Source organism: Phyllobates terribilis, unplaced genomic scaffold, assembly GCF_046119375.1.
Source record: "Phyllobates terribilis strain yellow unplaced genomic scaffold, ASM4611937v1 Scaffold_4573__1_contigs__length_59386, whole genome shotgun sequence".
NCBI classification, from domain to species: Eukaryota; Metazoa; Chordata; class Amphibia; order Anura; family Dendrobatidae; genus Phyllobates; species Phyllobates terribilis.
This window is the reverse complement of record NW_027367324.1, coordinates 7,823-23,871: the sequence shown is the minus strand read 5'-3', so window position 1 is coordinate 23,871 and position 16,049 is coordinate 7,823. Positions and strand designations below refer to the sequence as shown.

General features: G+C 38.4%; 1 protein-coding gene across 1 annotated transcript; it reads right to left on the bottom strand.

The window, feature by feature from the left end:
* Positions 1 to 1,451: 1,451 nt before the first annotated feature.
* Positions 1,452 to 12,186, bottom strand: LOC141249464 (uncharacterized). The gene is made up of 16 exons (XM_073669622.1): positions 12,010 to 12,186; positions 11,665 to 11,799; positions 11,444 to 11,534; positions 11,208 to 11,280; positions 10,589 to 10,745; positions 10,353 to 10,486; positions 7,729 to 9,586; positions 6,666 to 6,979; positions 5,334 to 5,602; positions 5,113 to 5,264; positions 4,898 to 5,039; positions 4,720 to 4,802; positions 4,281 to 4,420; positions 4,080 to 4,188; positions 3,604 to 3,747; positions 1,452 to 1,565 (listed from the first exon to the last, which is right to left on the bottom strand). Exons 1-16 carry the CDS (start codon positions 12,184 to 12,186, stop codon positions 1,452 to 1,454), a joined length of 4,092 nt encoding a protein of 1,363 aa, XP_073525723.1.
* Positions 12,187 to 16,049: the final 3,863 nt, after the last annotated feature.

Below are 16,049 nucleotides of genomic sequence, written 5' to 3'. Positions count from 1 at the left end.
AATGATTAAAACTGAACCAAAATCTACTTAAAAGAAAGCAAGTGAACCGGCTCTAAACAAGGTGAACCGACTCCAAATAAACACACTTATAACACTTATTAAAACACATAAAATTCATCAACTATAATGTCTACAATCATCAACGTTCATCCTTGATGGCCACTCGACGAGCAGGACCTACGCAGGATGAGCCGGATCGGCGTAGAAAGATACTCGACGAGCAGGACCTACACAGGATGAGCCGGATCGGCGTAGACAGATCCTCGACGAGAAGCGTAGGGAGATACTCGGCGTAGAAAGATAAGTGTAAGACCCTCGACGAGTGGAGTAGACAGTCCGACCCAGAACCTATCTAATCTTCGTATCTCTGTGGCCGTCGACAGATACTCGACGAGCAGTGTAAGACCACCTTGATGGACACGCTTTGTGATTGATACTCGTCGAACAGGATCAATGTAAGACCACCTTGATGGACACGCTTTGTGATTGATACTCGTCGAACAGGATCAATGTAAGACCACCTTGATGGCCACGCTATACTTTGGCCGTCGACAGAGACTCGACGAGCAGTGTAAGACCACCTTGATGGACACTCTTTTGGATTGAATAGACAAGATTCTCCCGCATCATTCTCCCTTTCTTGAAAGAGATTCGTCCTCGAATCTACAAGGAAGTCTGCTGAAATCAGCCTCTGAGCAGTTTATAGCAGTTATGACGGTTACGGGTAGTTTTAAAAACCGACTTGTAGTGGCAATGATGGCCTAGAACGTGGGAAGGTTGAGCCTAGTAACTCACGGTTCTTCAATGATGGAAAGATTGGTAGTAGGAGGCAGTTATGATCTACCAAAAACGGTCGTTGGGCCTCCTTGAACCGGATTATCAAGGTATGCAGTTTTGACTCTCGGTAAGGATTGACATACCTCAGTAAAATGGCTATACCTCGCAACTGACTCCATTGATGTTGCTCAAATTTTGGCACAGGAAACTAGACATCTGGTTCTACCTCTGGAACTTGAAATAACTCGATTCCGAGTTCGGACGAGGGAGAACGAAGCTTCTGAAGTCAGGATACAGTTTCTGGAGAAAATTTTGCCTTGCTCCTTGACGGTTATAGCCCTTACTCCGGCACTTCTATGGTGGTTTTAGACTCCTCTCCGGTGGCGGTTGGTGGAAAATGGCTCTGATACCAATTGATACGGGGATGGAGCCCCGTCGAGCCGGATCTAGACACCAACGATCCTCAATTGATAGTGAATTTGATGATGAACAACAAAGCTGCGAACTCAATGTGTTTATTGTGTTTTAGACTCTCACCCCAATGAATCAACAAAGAGAGGAACAACAAAACGAAAAGGGAAAATAGATAGGAAGCGTACAAACCATGCACCGTGATCCAACCCATTGATCCTGATTGATCAAGAACCGAAATCACCTGAACACAATCCTTTCGCCTATAATTGATGGTTAGACTGACGAAGAACCGGACAACCGATGACTCGGCCCATTGATCCTAATCGATACAAGAACCAAGTCAATCCGTATTGCGAGATCCATTCATCCAAGATCTAAATCCATATCACACCGTAACATACAATTCATCTCTCCAACTCTCCATTGGGAGAGGATGAAAGGGAGGACGCCCAAATAGAAACAAACAACCTGTTTTTCTCAATTCAATTCAACGTCCCAAATACAACTAAAATTGGCCCTTAAATAGACCAAAATGAACCGGCCAATTAATGATTAAAACTGAACCAAAATCTACTTAAAAGAAAGCAAGTGAACCGGCTCTAAACAAGGTGAACCGACTCCAAATAAACACACTTATAACACTTATTAAAACACATAAAATTCATCAACTATAATGTCTACAATCATCAACGTTCATCCTTGATGGTTCCACCTTGATGGCCACTCGACGAGCAGGACCTACGCAGGATGAGCCGGATCGGCGTAGAAAGATACTCGACGAGCAGGACCTACACAGGATGAGCCGGATCGGCGTAGACAGATCCTCGACGAGAAGCGTAGGGAGATACTCGGCGTAGAAATATAAGTGTAAGACCCTCGACGAGTGGAGTAGACAGTCCGACCCAGAACCTATCTAATCTTCGTATCTCTGTGGCCGTCGACAGATACTCGACGAGCAGTGTAAGACCACCTTGATGGACACGCTTTGTGATTGATACTCGTCGAACAGGATCAATGTAAGACCACCTTGATGGACACGCTTTGTGATTGATACTCGTCGAACAGGATCAATGTAAGACCACCTTGATGGCCACGCTATACTTTGGCCGTCGACAGATACTCGACGAGCAGTGTAAGACCACCTTGATGGCCACGCTTTTGGATTGAATAGACAAGATTCTCCCGCATCATAATGTGGAAGAGGGTTGGTCCGGGTTGGAAGATGATGGACTTGTGGTTGATGTAGGCGAAATGTTTTATGGGCTAGGGAAGTGGAAGTCACTCTCAACGGATATGTGGGTCGGGAAATCCAGATGGGCCTGTTCTTGTGTTTGGGCTGAAAAAGGAAGAGAAAGTCTACGTAAATGGCAGTAATCAAGCAATGAGTTTGTGGTATGTGGTAAAACAGCCACTTGAAAAGGGAAAGTTCCTTCATGAAAGTTAATGTCCCGGGATATTTAAGTATGACCCTCTTTCCAATCGAGACAAACCAAGGATAAGGCAAGAAGTGGAGCGGAAGGAAAGTTTGTGTTTATGGTAAGCCGAAGGTTCAGAAAGCAAAGGCAGTCAAAGGTACGGAGGAAAGTGTAATCCAGAGGTGTTTGGGTCAAGGTTTCAAGGGGTAATTTTTGTTGAAGGACGCCGCCTCGAAGGCATAATAGGTAGAGAGGCCCCTTTAAGGAGAGTGAGGCTGGTACCCACAATGCACCGGTGACGACTTTTCACACTTTCATTTTGTTGATAGGAATATGGGCACATAAGCGATGACCAATGCTCAATTGTTGGAAAATATTTTCTACATGCTTAAACTCCGTTCCATCATTAGTTTGGATAAATGATATTTTCGTGTTGAAGAATTTCGTGATAAATTTTTGGTGGAAAGTGAAAAAAGCCAACAATGGATAAATAATAAACATTGCCTTGCATTGAAATATCACGTGATGGTCTCATACATAAGGTGACCCATGGGCATTGATCCACGAACCGCTTTCGCAGGCTAATGGGCTTGGGCCTGTTTCAGGACAATTGGAAATGGACTAGGCAATGACATCTTGCACTCTTGAGGAAGGATGTGAAGCAAGTGGTGGCGCTGGTGGAGCAAGCGTGTGGTTTCAGCGGCAAGTGGTGGCGCGGTGACGGCGATTCATCAAGGACCGCCCTTCACATGGCCGCAACCACTGAATCACTAAGCTCCGCTTTCTCTCTTGGCGTGTATGATTACAATTTCTAAGGTCTCTAAAACCGACTCATAATACATCTTGTTGCCCGTGTAGGAAAAAATTCTCAACTTAATACTACAACATACATTTCTAACACACTTCCCTTGCACTTAATTTCGCTATACAAGCTCAGCGGCAAAGCTCAGTTTAAGGCGTAATGGATTCTTTCAAGCAACGGCACGACTTGACAAACCGATACAGGTACATGATGTGACCTGAAACTGGACGTCATTTCTGTGGAGGCGCATGGTAAAGCCAGCACGGTTTCCTGTTGGATACTTGTCAGCTCCAAGAACTGTGCTAGCATGTCACCATCAAGAATCTGACAACCTCCAACCTGCTAGTAACGGTCATATATCATAAAATCACACAAAAAAGGTGCCAAAACTGATATGACAAGGCACAAAAACTATTGTATTATAATGTTTTATAGAATGTAAGCAGAATCTTATAAAATAATAAAAATGGTATGATTATAGGTGATTTTTATACATAATACATTAAATAAGGAAGTTATGATTACATGTGTAACATTATATGTTTCAGGATAGTGGAGAAATGAAGATAATGATGCAAATTAGAAATGGTTAGTAATTAGGGATAAATTAGAAGGGTCATTAGGTAAATGCTCAAAACTAAATGATGTTGTAGGAAAGAGAGAATGCATACCAGATTTTCACGACCTCGAAACTCAGCGTGGTTGTTCCCTAATATAGGTGCAGTCAATGGGTGAACTGCTAGTTTGGCTTGGACGGCTTTCAAGAGCTGGTATTCATCTCTGGAAAAGGACATAGAAGTAAAACTTATATCAAAAAGGCGCAAGAAAGAAGATGTGAATTAGGTGTTAATTTTTAGGAGTAGATAGTAAACCTTGACAATGGAATGAAAATAAAAATGCTTCCCAGCATTGTACCGGCCATGACGCCATTGTGTGACAGATCAAATATAGTATCGCCACTTTCACATCCTTTCAATGTGTCATCAGCAGGGAGTTTGTAAGAGAACGAACCCTGCTATTCGACACCCAAATGTAATTAAGAAAAGTTTCAATAGAGTCTGCTTGTTACATGTAATGTTATTGTATTTTAAATTATGATGAGATTATTTTTTTTTTTAAAATGATGTTTGGCTAAAATACACATTGTAATCGCATTTTTCTACATTTCTCTCCACCATTTTTGCACAAATATAACTAATAAACTATTCCACCCCGAAATTGCATCCACGTCAACATATGATATTTGACAATTCAGGGATATGTACAGATAGGTTAATTCCCCGATATAATTGCAGAAGTAGCAGAACATACCTTCCTGACGCTCACAGCAATCTCACCCATGTAATATGAACAGCTTAAGGTCAAGTTGGCTTCAGGGCTTGCATTATCTGGAGAGTACAATACATAAGATACAATCCAGCCACAATCCTTAGAAAAATCAATTTAAACACCAAACGAACAAACAAGTCAAACGCTGAGTTGGCAAGACCTTCTAGATGAGTTGAACAAGTCAGCACAGCAATGCTTCCCTTACGATCAGAAGCAACAGCCGTATCTGAATCCATAAGCAAACAATCTGCAACTAATCTTTGTCCAGGGTCACCGTATACCTGCTCTAGTTTTTTGGATTCCTGCCCAGGATCATTATCGAACTTTAATAAATGAATTTATGAATAAAAAAAAAGATGTCATTCTTTTTAGTACCTCATGGAAGGAATAAAAGAGTACACCATCACGGGAATCACCAACAGCAATTCTAGTGAAATATGATGTCAAAGAAACTACCATATATCTTGTCTTTGCAATCGCCAGTCTTCTAACTTTATGAGTATCAGCGGCGAAAAACATACATAGAACTGGAAGAAGAAGAAAGAAAAGTAAAGAAGAGAATGAATAACAGTTAGAGGGTGAAGTGTAATAACTACCAACCGTATTTCCTGAAGATGCCAAGAAGTAACGGTCAAGATAAGGGGAAACAGCATGTACTGCACCACTCCATGTAACAGAGTATGACAACCTTAAATGCCAAGCTTGGCCGTCTTCAAGCCTTATTCTATCAGTGTCATCTGGGCTGCTACCAGTACTTGTACTGAACATCTTATCTGAATCACAAATACTGTTCTTGTTAAACGACAATGATCGCCGCAGACTTGGCCAGTGCTCGATAGATATCACAATCAGCCGCCCCTTCGTACTAAACACAAAAGTTTTCGTCAGAATATGCCCATAAACAATCATTATTAGCTTGTACTAGGCTCTAAACGCCTGTGCAAAGCATGGGCTGTTCAGCATTGTGCTTGTTTTTCTATAGCGTATTATTTAGGTTGTTGTATATTAACAAGTTCATGTTATGTTAATGTCAGAGATTGAAATAATCCATAGATATACTTCTGATATAATGGTATTAATGTTGAGATCGAAATAATTCTTAGATGTCCTTCTGATATAATGGTATTAATCATCGTAAGTAGGTTATATAATATGAATGAATAAGTGTTATGTACATGATTTTTTTTTGAAGAACATATTGTGTTGAACAATGTGATCTATATTTTTTAATAATCCATTTGTAAAGGTTGTGGAATTCCTTCTCTATGTTCTGGAATATTCCGTCAATGAATAATACGATCTGTAGTTATATTTAAATATCGACAGACTAATTAATCCATACACACATCTAATGGTATAGTATTATATAGAGTATTATAGTATTGTGTATTCTTCTCTTCCGTCATCATGAATAATAAGGGTAAATTGAAAATTGTAAATAAAAATCGTGGGAGAAAGATATTCAACCGTGTTTAAAGAACACTAAACTGGTTTTGACAAAGTCGGGGTACCAAGAGATGTTGGTGAAAAAGGAAGAGAATCAGTTTGGCTAGGGCTGGATACATGAAGGATTTGGAAGAACGAAGAGAAAAGAAGAGAACAGCGATTCTTTCTGGGAGAATTTATGGGTCAGGATTTGGGTGAACGAAGAGAACAGAATTAGAGAGCGAAGAGATACGATCAAATAATTGCACAGCGTTTCTTTCTGGGAGTATTTATGGGGTCAAAGAAATTAGGTGAACGAAGAGAACAAAATTAGAGAGCGAAGAGATATGTTCAAAGGATTGGACTGAAAGAACATTGTACTGATGAAGACCATGAATATTGCAGAAGATACATTTTCTTATTATCACCTTTTCAGTCTATCTTCTTACAATTTATAGTCGTTGTGATGCCAATAAAAAACAAGTTTTGAGTAGAAAACTGACCTTTCAGCTTCTCCATTTGGCATTACAGCTGGACCAGCAGACAAACTTGTTCCAACTAACAGAACCTGTTCATTTCCAGCCTTCACTAAGTCCATGCATTTTCCTGTTTCGCCGAGTTCAAACTTAAACGTTGATAGCACCGATCCACTAAGGGGATCCACACAACAAATATCAGAAGAAAAAAAGACTTCATCCTCCAGATCAGTCCTCATCACCAGCAATAATCTGCTTTCCTTGTGATATAAAACTTTCCGTGGAGTACCACCAACATGAAACTTCTGCACATTCAGCCGCCTGCTGGGGACCATCTCCACCTAAATTTTTATACCATTTCAATCACAACAATTCCAAAACCTACCCATTCACAAACAAGATTATGTGTCTTCGCTTAGCCATAATAGTATTACAAGGCATCTAATCTTCTAATCTAATCTAATCTAATCTAATCTAATATCTAATCTATCTAATAATAAAGAATTTTTAGGGTGTTCACAAAGCAGTAAATGAGTGCATTTTTCAGGTATTACGGGTTTTGCCCGTAATTTATCGAAATTACAAAAAGAATTAGAAAATGTATGAAAAGATAATTTTATCTTCTACATTAACATTTTTCATTTAATAAATAAAATAATAATATTTTTAATTAAATTACAATGGATTTACGAAAATGAAATAAAAATGGAAATTTAAAAATATAGAGAAAAACGAAATAAAATGGTGATTTTTGAATGCTGATGAAAAGTTACAAACAAGTACTCCCTCTGATCCCATTCAACTGCCGTTTTTGAGAGAAAAATTCACACATATTAAGGAAAAGTTAAATAACGATTTGAAGTCATTAAATACACAAAACCATAATGACAACCCAACAAAACAAAGTCTTAAATACTCCAATAGGCAATAGTGAATCATTGAGGAACGGAGTAATTGTAATTCATCTGTAGTTCCATAATCACTCTTCTTGCAATCTTAAAACTTCTAATAATATGAATATTTTTAAAACCCCTAAAAAGACAGTTATGTTGGATTGGAGGGAGTAATAAGAGCTTAATTAGAGACTCACCAAATTCAGACCATTCTCTGCAACAAATAGAAGTCCCTTTGGGCATTCAGAAGAACACACAGGAGTTACATGTGTTGAAGGTTGAAATGAGATGGAGATATACGAAAGGCTATGCCTTGCAGTTTGGACCAACCACGGCCTATCACTAAGAGCAATTATATCCGAATCTAGCGAATCATCCAAAGGCACAAGAAATACAGGTGTAATCCCAATACGCCGAACAGCTATAAGTTGAAGATAAACAGGAATATCAGATTCTGATGAGCAAATCGGCCACTCAAACCGAAGCAGCATACCATTCCTTAACCCACAAAGAACATATAGTCTATCAGCCATTACAAATCTGACATCTTGAGGTATACAACCACTAATAGCCACTCCAAATGTATTAGTAAGTGAGATTGTTCCTAACGCAACAACTCTTATACCTTGACCAGGTGAATATGACATAACTTCCACTGAAGGCTTATGTGTCCCAATCACAAAAGTTACACCAGTTTCAAGACCGCGTGGAAGAGAAATTGAAGTTTCAATATTAAGTATAGACATGCAAGACAGTTCACTCTGAAGTCTAACACTTTGCAGCTCGTGTATTTCATAGTTATTCTCTGAGGGAGATCTAATACCAAGAACAATCAAAAAGCAAGGATTTGAGGTTGCAACTATTATCAAATTATGCGATACTGAACCAAGACTGATGCCGAAATTATCAGGGAACCAGGATGTACATATTGGTGATGAACAGGCAGTAGTGGGAGTTGGCAAACATAACCGAACAGCATTTTTATGAATCTGAACAAGCAAATTGTCATCAACAAGACCACATGCCAAAGTACAAACATCAGGAAGGAAGCCAACAGAATCAGTGACATCACTAAAGCTCAAACCAACAGATAAAACTCTGGTTTCCTCAACAAAAGACAAGACAAGAAAAGAGTGATGAGGATCTGTAAATCTTGTTTTTACTGTCCAAGTTCCGGTTATCCCTTGATATATATCAGCTGTTTTTAACAATCTTTCTACACATATTCCATTTCTAATTATCCTCAATGACCCTTCAGGTGCTACACCACAGCAAGCAAACATTTGATCTTGTTTCTCATTCTCATTGTGATAATCCACAGCCGACATGTCCAAAATCGGCGAAATGTTTTGTATAGGACTAACATAAGTCATCGTTGAATCTTTTAATTTAAAGACCATACCGTCCCCCATTTCCACAAGCGCAACCAAAAAACCACCTTCAACCCACAACAACGATTTGCAAGTGGCGTTTGGGTTGTGATACATACAATCAGATAATTGGACATCAATCAAAGTCTCAGCCTCAACACCAACCCCAATCTGTTCAGTTTTAGTCTCGAGTATAAAATATTCTCCACTATCCATACAATATATGAACCTTTGGTGATTTTCATTTCCTGGCTCCCAAGTCCATGAACAGATATATCTTGGGACACATTTAACATTACCTGAGTGAGTATCAATGCTCATTGGATCATCATGAAAAACCATTGCATGATCTTGAAGCTCTAGCAATGCACTAGCAGCAATAAAACCTTCATCATCACCATCATGTTGCATCCTTAACGGATCTTCAGCATAAGTTTGGTCCTCTACTTGAAGAGTTGGTGAGGTCAAATCCACTTTGTGGACACAGCAAGGGTCCTGAGGATTTGTAATATCCAGTACTTGTATGTCACCTACTCTACATAGAAGGGCAAATCCACAGGATTGAGGAACTTCAGTTATGCTATGTGCTAATGCTCCATCGTCCACGTATTGAGATAGAACACACATTGCATTTTCTCTAACATTCCATCTCACCATCAACAGCTCATTCCAAGAATATCCTCCCCTGAAAGATAACTGTGAGCCCTATATAGACTCAACTAACTGGAAGATATAACACATGCTTATGATCATTCAATCATTTCATACTCCTACTTCATTAGGGCACTGTAATGGCCTTTTCAATTATTAAGGGAATTATTTAACGAATTAGGTTCTGTTGAAATTAAACCTTAAAATCTGAAAACTTTGTAGTCGAACCCCGCTATCCAAATAATGAACATTGAGTATTCAATTATGAACATAGAGTATAAATTTGTGAACTGATTGAAAAAAGAAGGAAAGAAAAGAAATTTCGAGTTATCTACAAAATTGTGCCGCATCACCTTTTCATCATTTTTTTTGTTCTTTAGTAAGTTCACAAATTCATGCTCTATGTTCAAAGTTTAATACTCTACATTCATGATTTGTATATCGAGGTTCGATAACAAAGTTTTCATATTTTAAGGTCAAATTTCAATAGAAACTTCTCGTTATTTAATATTGGGTTTCTTTAACTTGGAATTTGTGCAAAGTTATCATTACAATTTGACATAAAATGTATTTATAATTGACTTTTACCAAATATTATTACACCCAAAAGTACTTGTTCATCAAAATGCCATTATAATTTACTATACCAAACAGACCCTAAGTCACCTAGAATTCAAAACCAGTTGCCAAACTGGAAGGCAGTAAAAGAAAAGCAACACGAAGAGGTGAAATATCCATATACACATGCCAGCATACTGACCTATTTGAAAGGACTGCTAGTACTGGACAATCTTCCTTACATGATGTGGTAAGACTTTTTGATATAAAGCACATGCTCCATATAGTGCCTAAACATGTTAACTCTTTGAATTCCTTTAATGGCATCGTCCTCTTCGGCCTCCTCATTGGATTCTTCAGGTGGATATATTAGTTTCTGGATACATAATAGAGCATACTGGTCATATATTTATTTCTCTGAAAAGATCTGGCTATACATTTGGAGAAGGCAAGTGAAAGACTCAATTTATTCTACTACAGTAATACTAGCTGCTTTAAAAGCTATAAAAGAAAATTCATTCGTAAAAACTGCAGTGCTCAGCTCTACCTTGTCAATCATGTCGCAGCTATTATCAGAAGATACAGATAATAGGGCCAAACACTCTTCAAAGGCACTAACGGCAATATAACCACCACTGCAATCAATATAATCACAAGTCAGACAAGAATAAAATTGTGCTGCAACAACAACTATATCCACCATCGTATTCAGTTCATGCAAGGTCTGGGAATTGAGATATAAACAGAAAAGAAAAAGCTAGGAAAGAATGTTCACCCACATTTTCTCATGAAGGTCAGATGGTCACATTGAGACCAGAAGAGACTACATAAAAATGCAGCATACCGATCATGTAGTCTCTGTCTAATCATTGACACCATGAAAATTTATTTATTCACCTATTAATATAGTTAAGCCACTAATAGATATATCAAGGACAGCACCAATGCATAAACATAGCTCCTACTGTTTGAGAATAAGAGACAGATATCATTAGACTTTTCAAGGTCTTCAGCAGTAATGTGTTTTTACTTTTTAGTGAATGAATAAGACAAACAGATTATGTAACACTAGCAAGTTAGAAACTAATAATATTTACCTTGAATGTACAGCTATCAGTCTCCCGATCTGGTTTCTAGAGTTGCCTGGATCTGAGAGTTGAACTTGTGTCACTGGAAAAATCTATCCAAAAACGGCACAGAGAGTAGGTCAAGAGCTCCCTCAACTGATAGCTCAGTTTACAGGATAATGTGTAGTTTTCATATACATATATATATATCAACTTCAGTTCTGCAATAGCTAAAGGTCACATGTCCATGGGAAAGAGACAAAGACATAACATAAACCTGTGCATGGCATTGCAGAATGTGAGAAAAGAAAGCTTCCCAGAGTCGGAAGTAACAAGCAAGAGGTCCTTCCCCTGCATCTGCAGAAATGAAAGCCAATGCCAACCTGGTTATGAAATGCTTCCATTACTTCAAACCTCAATGAAAGAAGCCATGAAATAAAATAAGTGCTTAAATCGTTTACTAAATAGTAGACTGAAAAAAAACAACCTGTGAGCGTTCACCATGAAGCTTCCCATTATATGGGAGAATGGCAACATCCTTTATTGTGCCAAAAACAGTCTGATCACAAACAGACTGAATAATGCCATCTTCACCGAGAACAACCAATTCGATAGACGTTTCCTGCATTCATTTCCATTATCCATAAATTACGAGGTATATATCCTGCATAACCAGCCAATAACGATTCGTGTTTCCATGATCAAGCAGAAACAAAATAAAATCACAGAACGAAGCATGTTTTCAACAAATACAGAAAATTTAAATCATAAAATCGTCAAATTGGAATGCTGCGGTATAAGCAAGAAGACGGACGAGAAAATAGAACAAGACCTTGGCAAAAATGATGTCGTTGGAGGTAGAGGAGCGGATGTGACCATACACAACTTGGAGAACAACGCTGCTGGGGAGAATGCACTTAGCCAGGTAGTGAACGCCATTTCCAGCGGATCGAGAATAGGCCGAGGAGGTATGAGAGGAAGAAGAGGACTCTTCCTCAGTAACCGCCATAGCTCAATTCAGAAATGCGGAAAATCGCGGATTTAGGGTTTTTCTATGTTGAAAAGCTGTAATTAAGAGTGAGATCAAAAGAAATTCGTGAGGTATCTACCGAAACAGAGGATGGACTGAGCATCCACGGTTTTCTTCTAATTCGATCTCTTCCGCATCGAGCTATCAGATTTTGAAAGTCAGAAACGTGCGACTGATAGAGTGGTTATTTACAAATTCGGTTAACAATAATTGGGAAAGTATTTACCATCCTTATAAATACTACCATGTTTAGTGTACTAGGGGTGACCCGCGTGCACGCGGGCTTGTGTTTTTTACTTTATTAGTCGGATGTTAAGATACAATTTAATTATTTTCTTTTGTAGAATATATGTCACTATAAGATATTAATAACACTAATTTAGTAAGTTTTAAGTGTACACTTGGACATATACTTAGATATATACTCCTTAACTTGTGATGGTAGAACCTATATAGGGTTATAAGCTCTCTCGCTTGAGCACAAGTCTAGGTACAGTACATGCATAACAAATGATCGTATTGAGAATATTCATCTTCAAGCTTTTATTTTCTTCAACTTTTACGTCTCTCTGTGGATAACTCTGTACTCTATAAATGGAGAAAAGATTTTAGACATGAGTAGGGACCTGCAAAACAAAAACGAAGTTACCTCATGTTTGGTCTATCACATAGGTCTTATACAAAAGATTTGTTGCGTATAAAAAAACGTTAAATTTTTTTACCAAAGTTTTGAGAGGGTAGCTTGTATCAACCTCACAACACTATTAGTTTTTAAAAAAAGAGACGCTTCGCCAATCTTCATAGGTAACTGATAAAATAAATGACCTGAAATACTTTAAGAATGTGAATAACTGAGTATACTATTTTCATAGAAAAATCTTTCAACTTTTTTTCTTTTCTTCTTCCCTGCATTAGAATACTTTAGGATTTTTTTTCCTTCAAATTCTTATATCATTTAAGGTCTTAAAAGTGGCGTGAACGAACTATTTGGTTCCAATTGATAAATTAATTACTTTTTAAATAGTTATGAGGGTTAATATATTGACCACTTTTTAAGTAAGGTTTTATGGTGTAAGGTAGCACATAGCATTTTGTAACTTGTTGTTTCCCTGCATTAACCTATCTTCAATAATCAGGAATTCGCAGTTACTCAACTATCTGTAACTGTAGAGAGAATTGTAATCATTATGTAGTTTATAGTATAAGTTGTGTTTGTCTAATAAATAGTTTAGATTACAACCTGAAACCATGTATCTTAATTGATTCTTATTTACTGGACCAACTGATTGAAGTATTCCCTCCATCCTTATGTTATATTTCCTTTTGACCGAATACACGAGTTTTAAGGAAAAAGTGGAGAGTAATAATTGTAGAGGAAAGAAATAGAGAGAAAGAGTTATAATTGGGTATTGAATGAAGATTACTATATTATTATTTAATTCTCTCCGTCCCTTTTTTATCTTTTCATTTTCCTTTACTGGTGTCCAATTTTTTCATTATTATTTGACTCCATCCTTCTCTTTTTGATCTTTCCGCTTTCCTACCTTTGTATTATTATTTTACTCCATTCGTCCCTTTTTCTATCTTACCACTTTACTTTTCCGGTGTCCCATTTTCATCTTCCCACTTTTCATTTATAGAAACTACTTTTCAACCATTTTTTGCAACTTTCAATACACTTTCACTCTACTAAAAGCAATGGATGTCGTAGACGCCGGAGCTCAGATCTACTAAAAGCAATGGATTTTTTTTCCGAATTTCTCCCATATGTGCATCGTGTCCTTGCAGTTTAGACGATGAAGGTTGTGGATTTATTGTCCTCCATTACTGTCGACAACCAATAATCGTTTTGCTGCTGGATAGCGTAGGAGGCTGCGGAGCTCATCAACTTGCAGCGTATCTTGAGCGAAGAGCAACCATAAGGTCGACGGCGAAATACTTGCCGGCGCCCGGAAGACGACGATGTCAGAGGTGGGGGGTTTTAGGGAGCGACAAGCAGAGTTTGTGTAAATCAGAAGGCGCATTAGACATAATGGCAGCTCGACTGATTGTTCCCGACCAAATTAGCGGTGGGCTTGGCGTGGAGAGGGGTTTCAACCCGGTGGTGACTGCTGAGAGAGCCAGCGGCGATATAGCTGGAGGAAGCAGGGAGAAGAGGTAGACGCATGTGGGGTTTTGGGGAGGAGCTGAATTTGTTTATTGTAGGACAGCTGGAATCGGAAACAATGAGCAGGTGGCAGAAGCTGTAAATAATTTTAATAATAGGGCCCGATATATCACTGTAGATAAGAGCCCTCTTTTATAGATAGTAAGATTTGCTCCTCGTATCTATTGGGTCAAAAACGGATTGGGCTTTGGTCTTCGGTTAGCTCAGGAGAATAATGAAGCATTACAGATGAAACTCCTTTGGAACATCCTTAAAAACCCGACGTCTTTATGGTCCTCCATCATTTATGAAAAATACCTTCACAATAATGACATTCTAAATGTTGAAAGAAAACCTTCTTTCTCTTGGCAGTTTAATCGTCTTCTCTCAATTCGTGATAAATTTAAGTCTCTCTTGAAATGGCAAGTGGGAAATGGCTCCTCAATCAAATTCTGGATTGACAAGTGGCATCCCGATCTCAATTTGTCCCCTTTTTAGGCTCCAATGACATGAATGCTTCCCTTGATTCTTTCTGGACTCCTGACAGGCAGTGGAATCTGGATCTTCTTAATTCTTGTCTTCCTACTAATATTGTAGACCAAATTAGGTCTGTTTACATTCCTCGTTTCCCTTCTGATGATAACATTATTTGGGCCCCATCTAATAATGGGGAGTTCTCTTCACAATCTGCTTTCACAGCTCTTCAAAGTGTTGGTTCCTCCTCCTTTCCTTTTAATTTTTTGAATTTGGACCTTCCCCCGAAGGTTAAAAATTTTCTCTGGAAAGCCTATGTTGACTGCCTTCCTACCACAGAAAGGCTGAATAGATTCTTTCACAGAGTCCCAGATCAGTGCGCCCTTTGTCATAATGCAAACGAGACTACTAATCATCTTTTCTTTAACTGCTCCTTCACTTTAGATCTTTTTTATTGGTTAGAAAGAAAATCTGGCTTTTCTTTCTTTCTCAATGACTCCGGGGATTTTCTTACTTCCCTTCACAACTTCAGAAATTCAAACACTAACCTTCTTTTAGCCTTTTTCATCTGGTGGAATGTGTGGCAAACCAGAAACATCATTGTTTTTAGAAATAATGTTAATAATAGAACTAATCTTTTTAACTCTATCATTGCGACCTCATTAACACAATTAGACTTATGGAAGAATAATGACATTAGACATATAGACAAGAAGAAATCCCAGAATAATAGCAACTCCAATATCAATCGATCCCATATTTGGAAGAAACCCCCTCGAAATTGGGTTAAAATTAATTTTGATGCCTCCTATAAAGATCAGACAGGTTATATTGCTTATATTATTAGAAATCATGATGGTAATATTTTGCAGGCTGACAACAAACAAATTTGTGTTCATAATGCTCTCCAAGCCGAAGCTCTAGCTGCGGTGGGCTTGGGGCTCCGTTTTGTCATCGTCGAAGGTGACAACTTAACAGTTATCAACAGTTTAAAGCGTACATGGAAAGTGCCCTGGGACATCAGCACTATCATCCAAGACACTCACAAGTTAAGTGTTGCAGTCCAAGCCATAAAGTACAATCACATCAAACGTGCTGGCAATCAAGCTGCAGACTTCCTTGCTAAATCCAGATGGAATCAGCCCTTTCTCTCGGAAGTAGTCAAGAACTATGACTCGTTTATTTTTTCTGATAGATTGGATCCATCTCTCCATCAGTCTCC

Coding starts and splice junctions, on each gene's coding strand:
- LOC141249464 (XM_073669622.1), bottom strand. CDS start 12,186: ATGGCGGTTACTGAGGAAGAGTCCTCTTCTTCCTCTCATACCTCCTCG. Junction 6,980..7,728: donor CAGAGAATGGTCTGAATTTG/GTGAGTCTCTAA, acceptor ATAAAAATTTAG/GTGGAGATGGTCCCCAGCAG. Junction 4,421..4,719: donor TTGCTGTGAGCGTCAGGAAG/GTATGTTCTGCT, acceptor GTCGAATAGCAG/GGTTCGTTCTCTTACAAACT.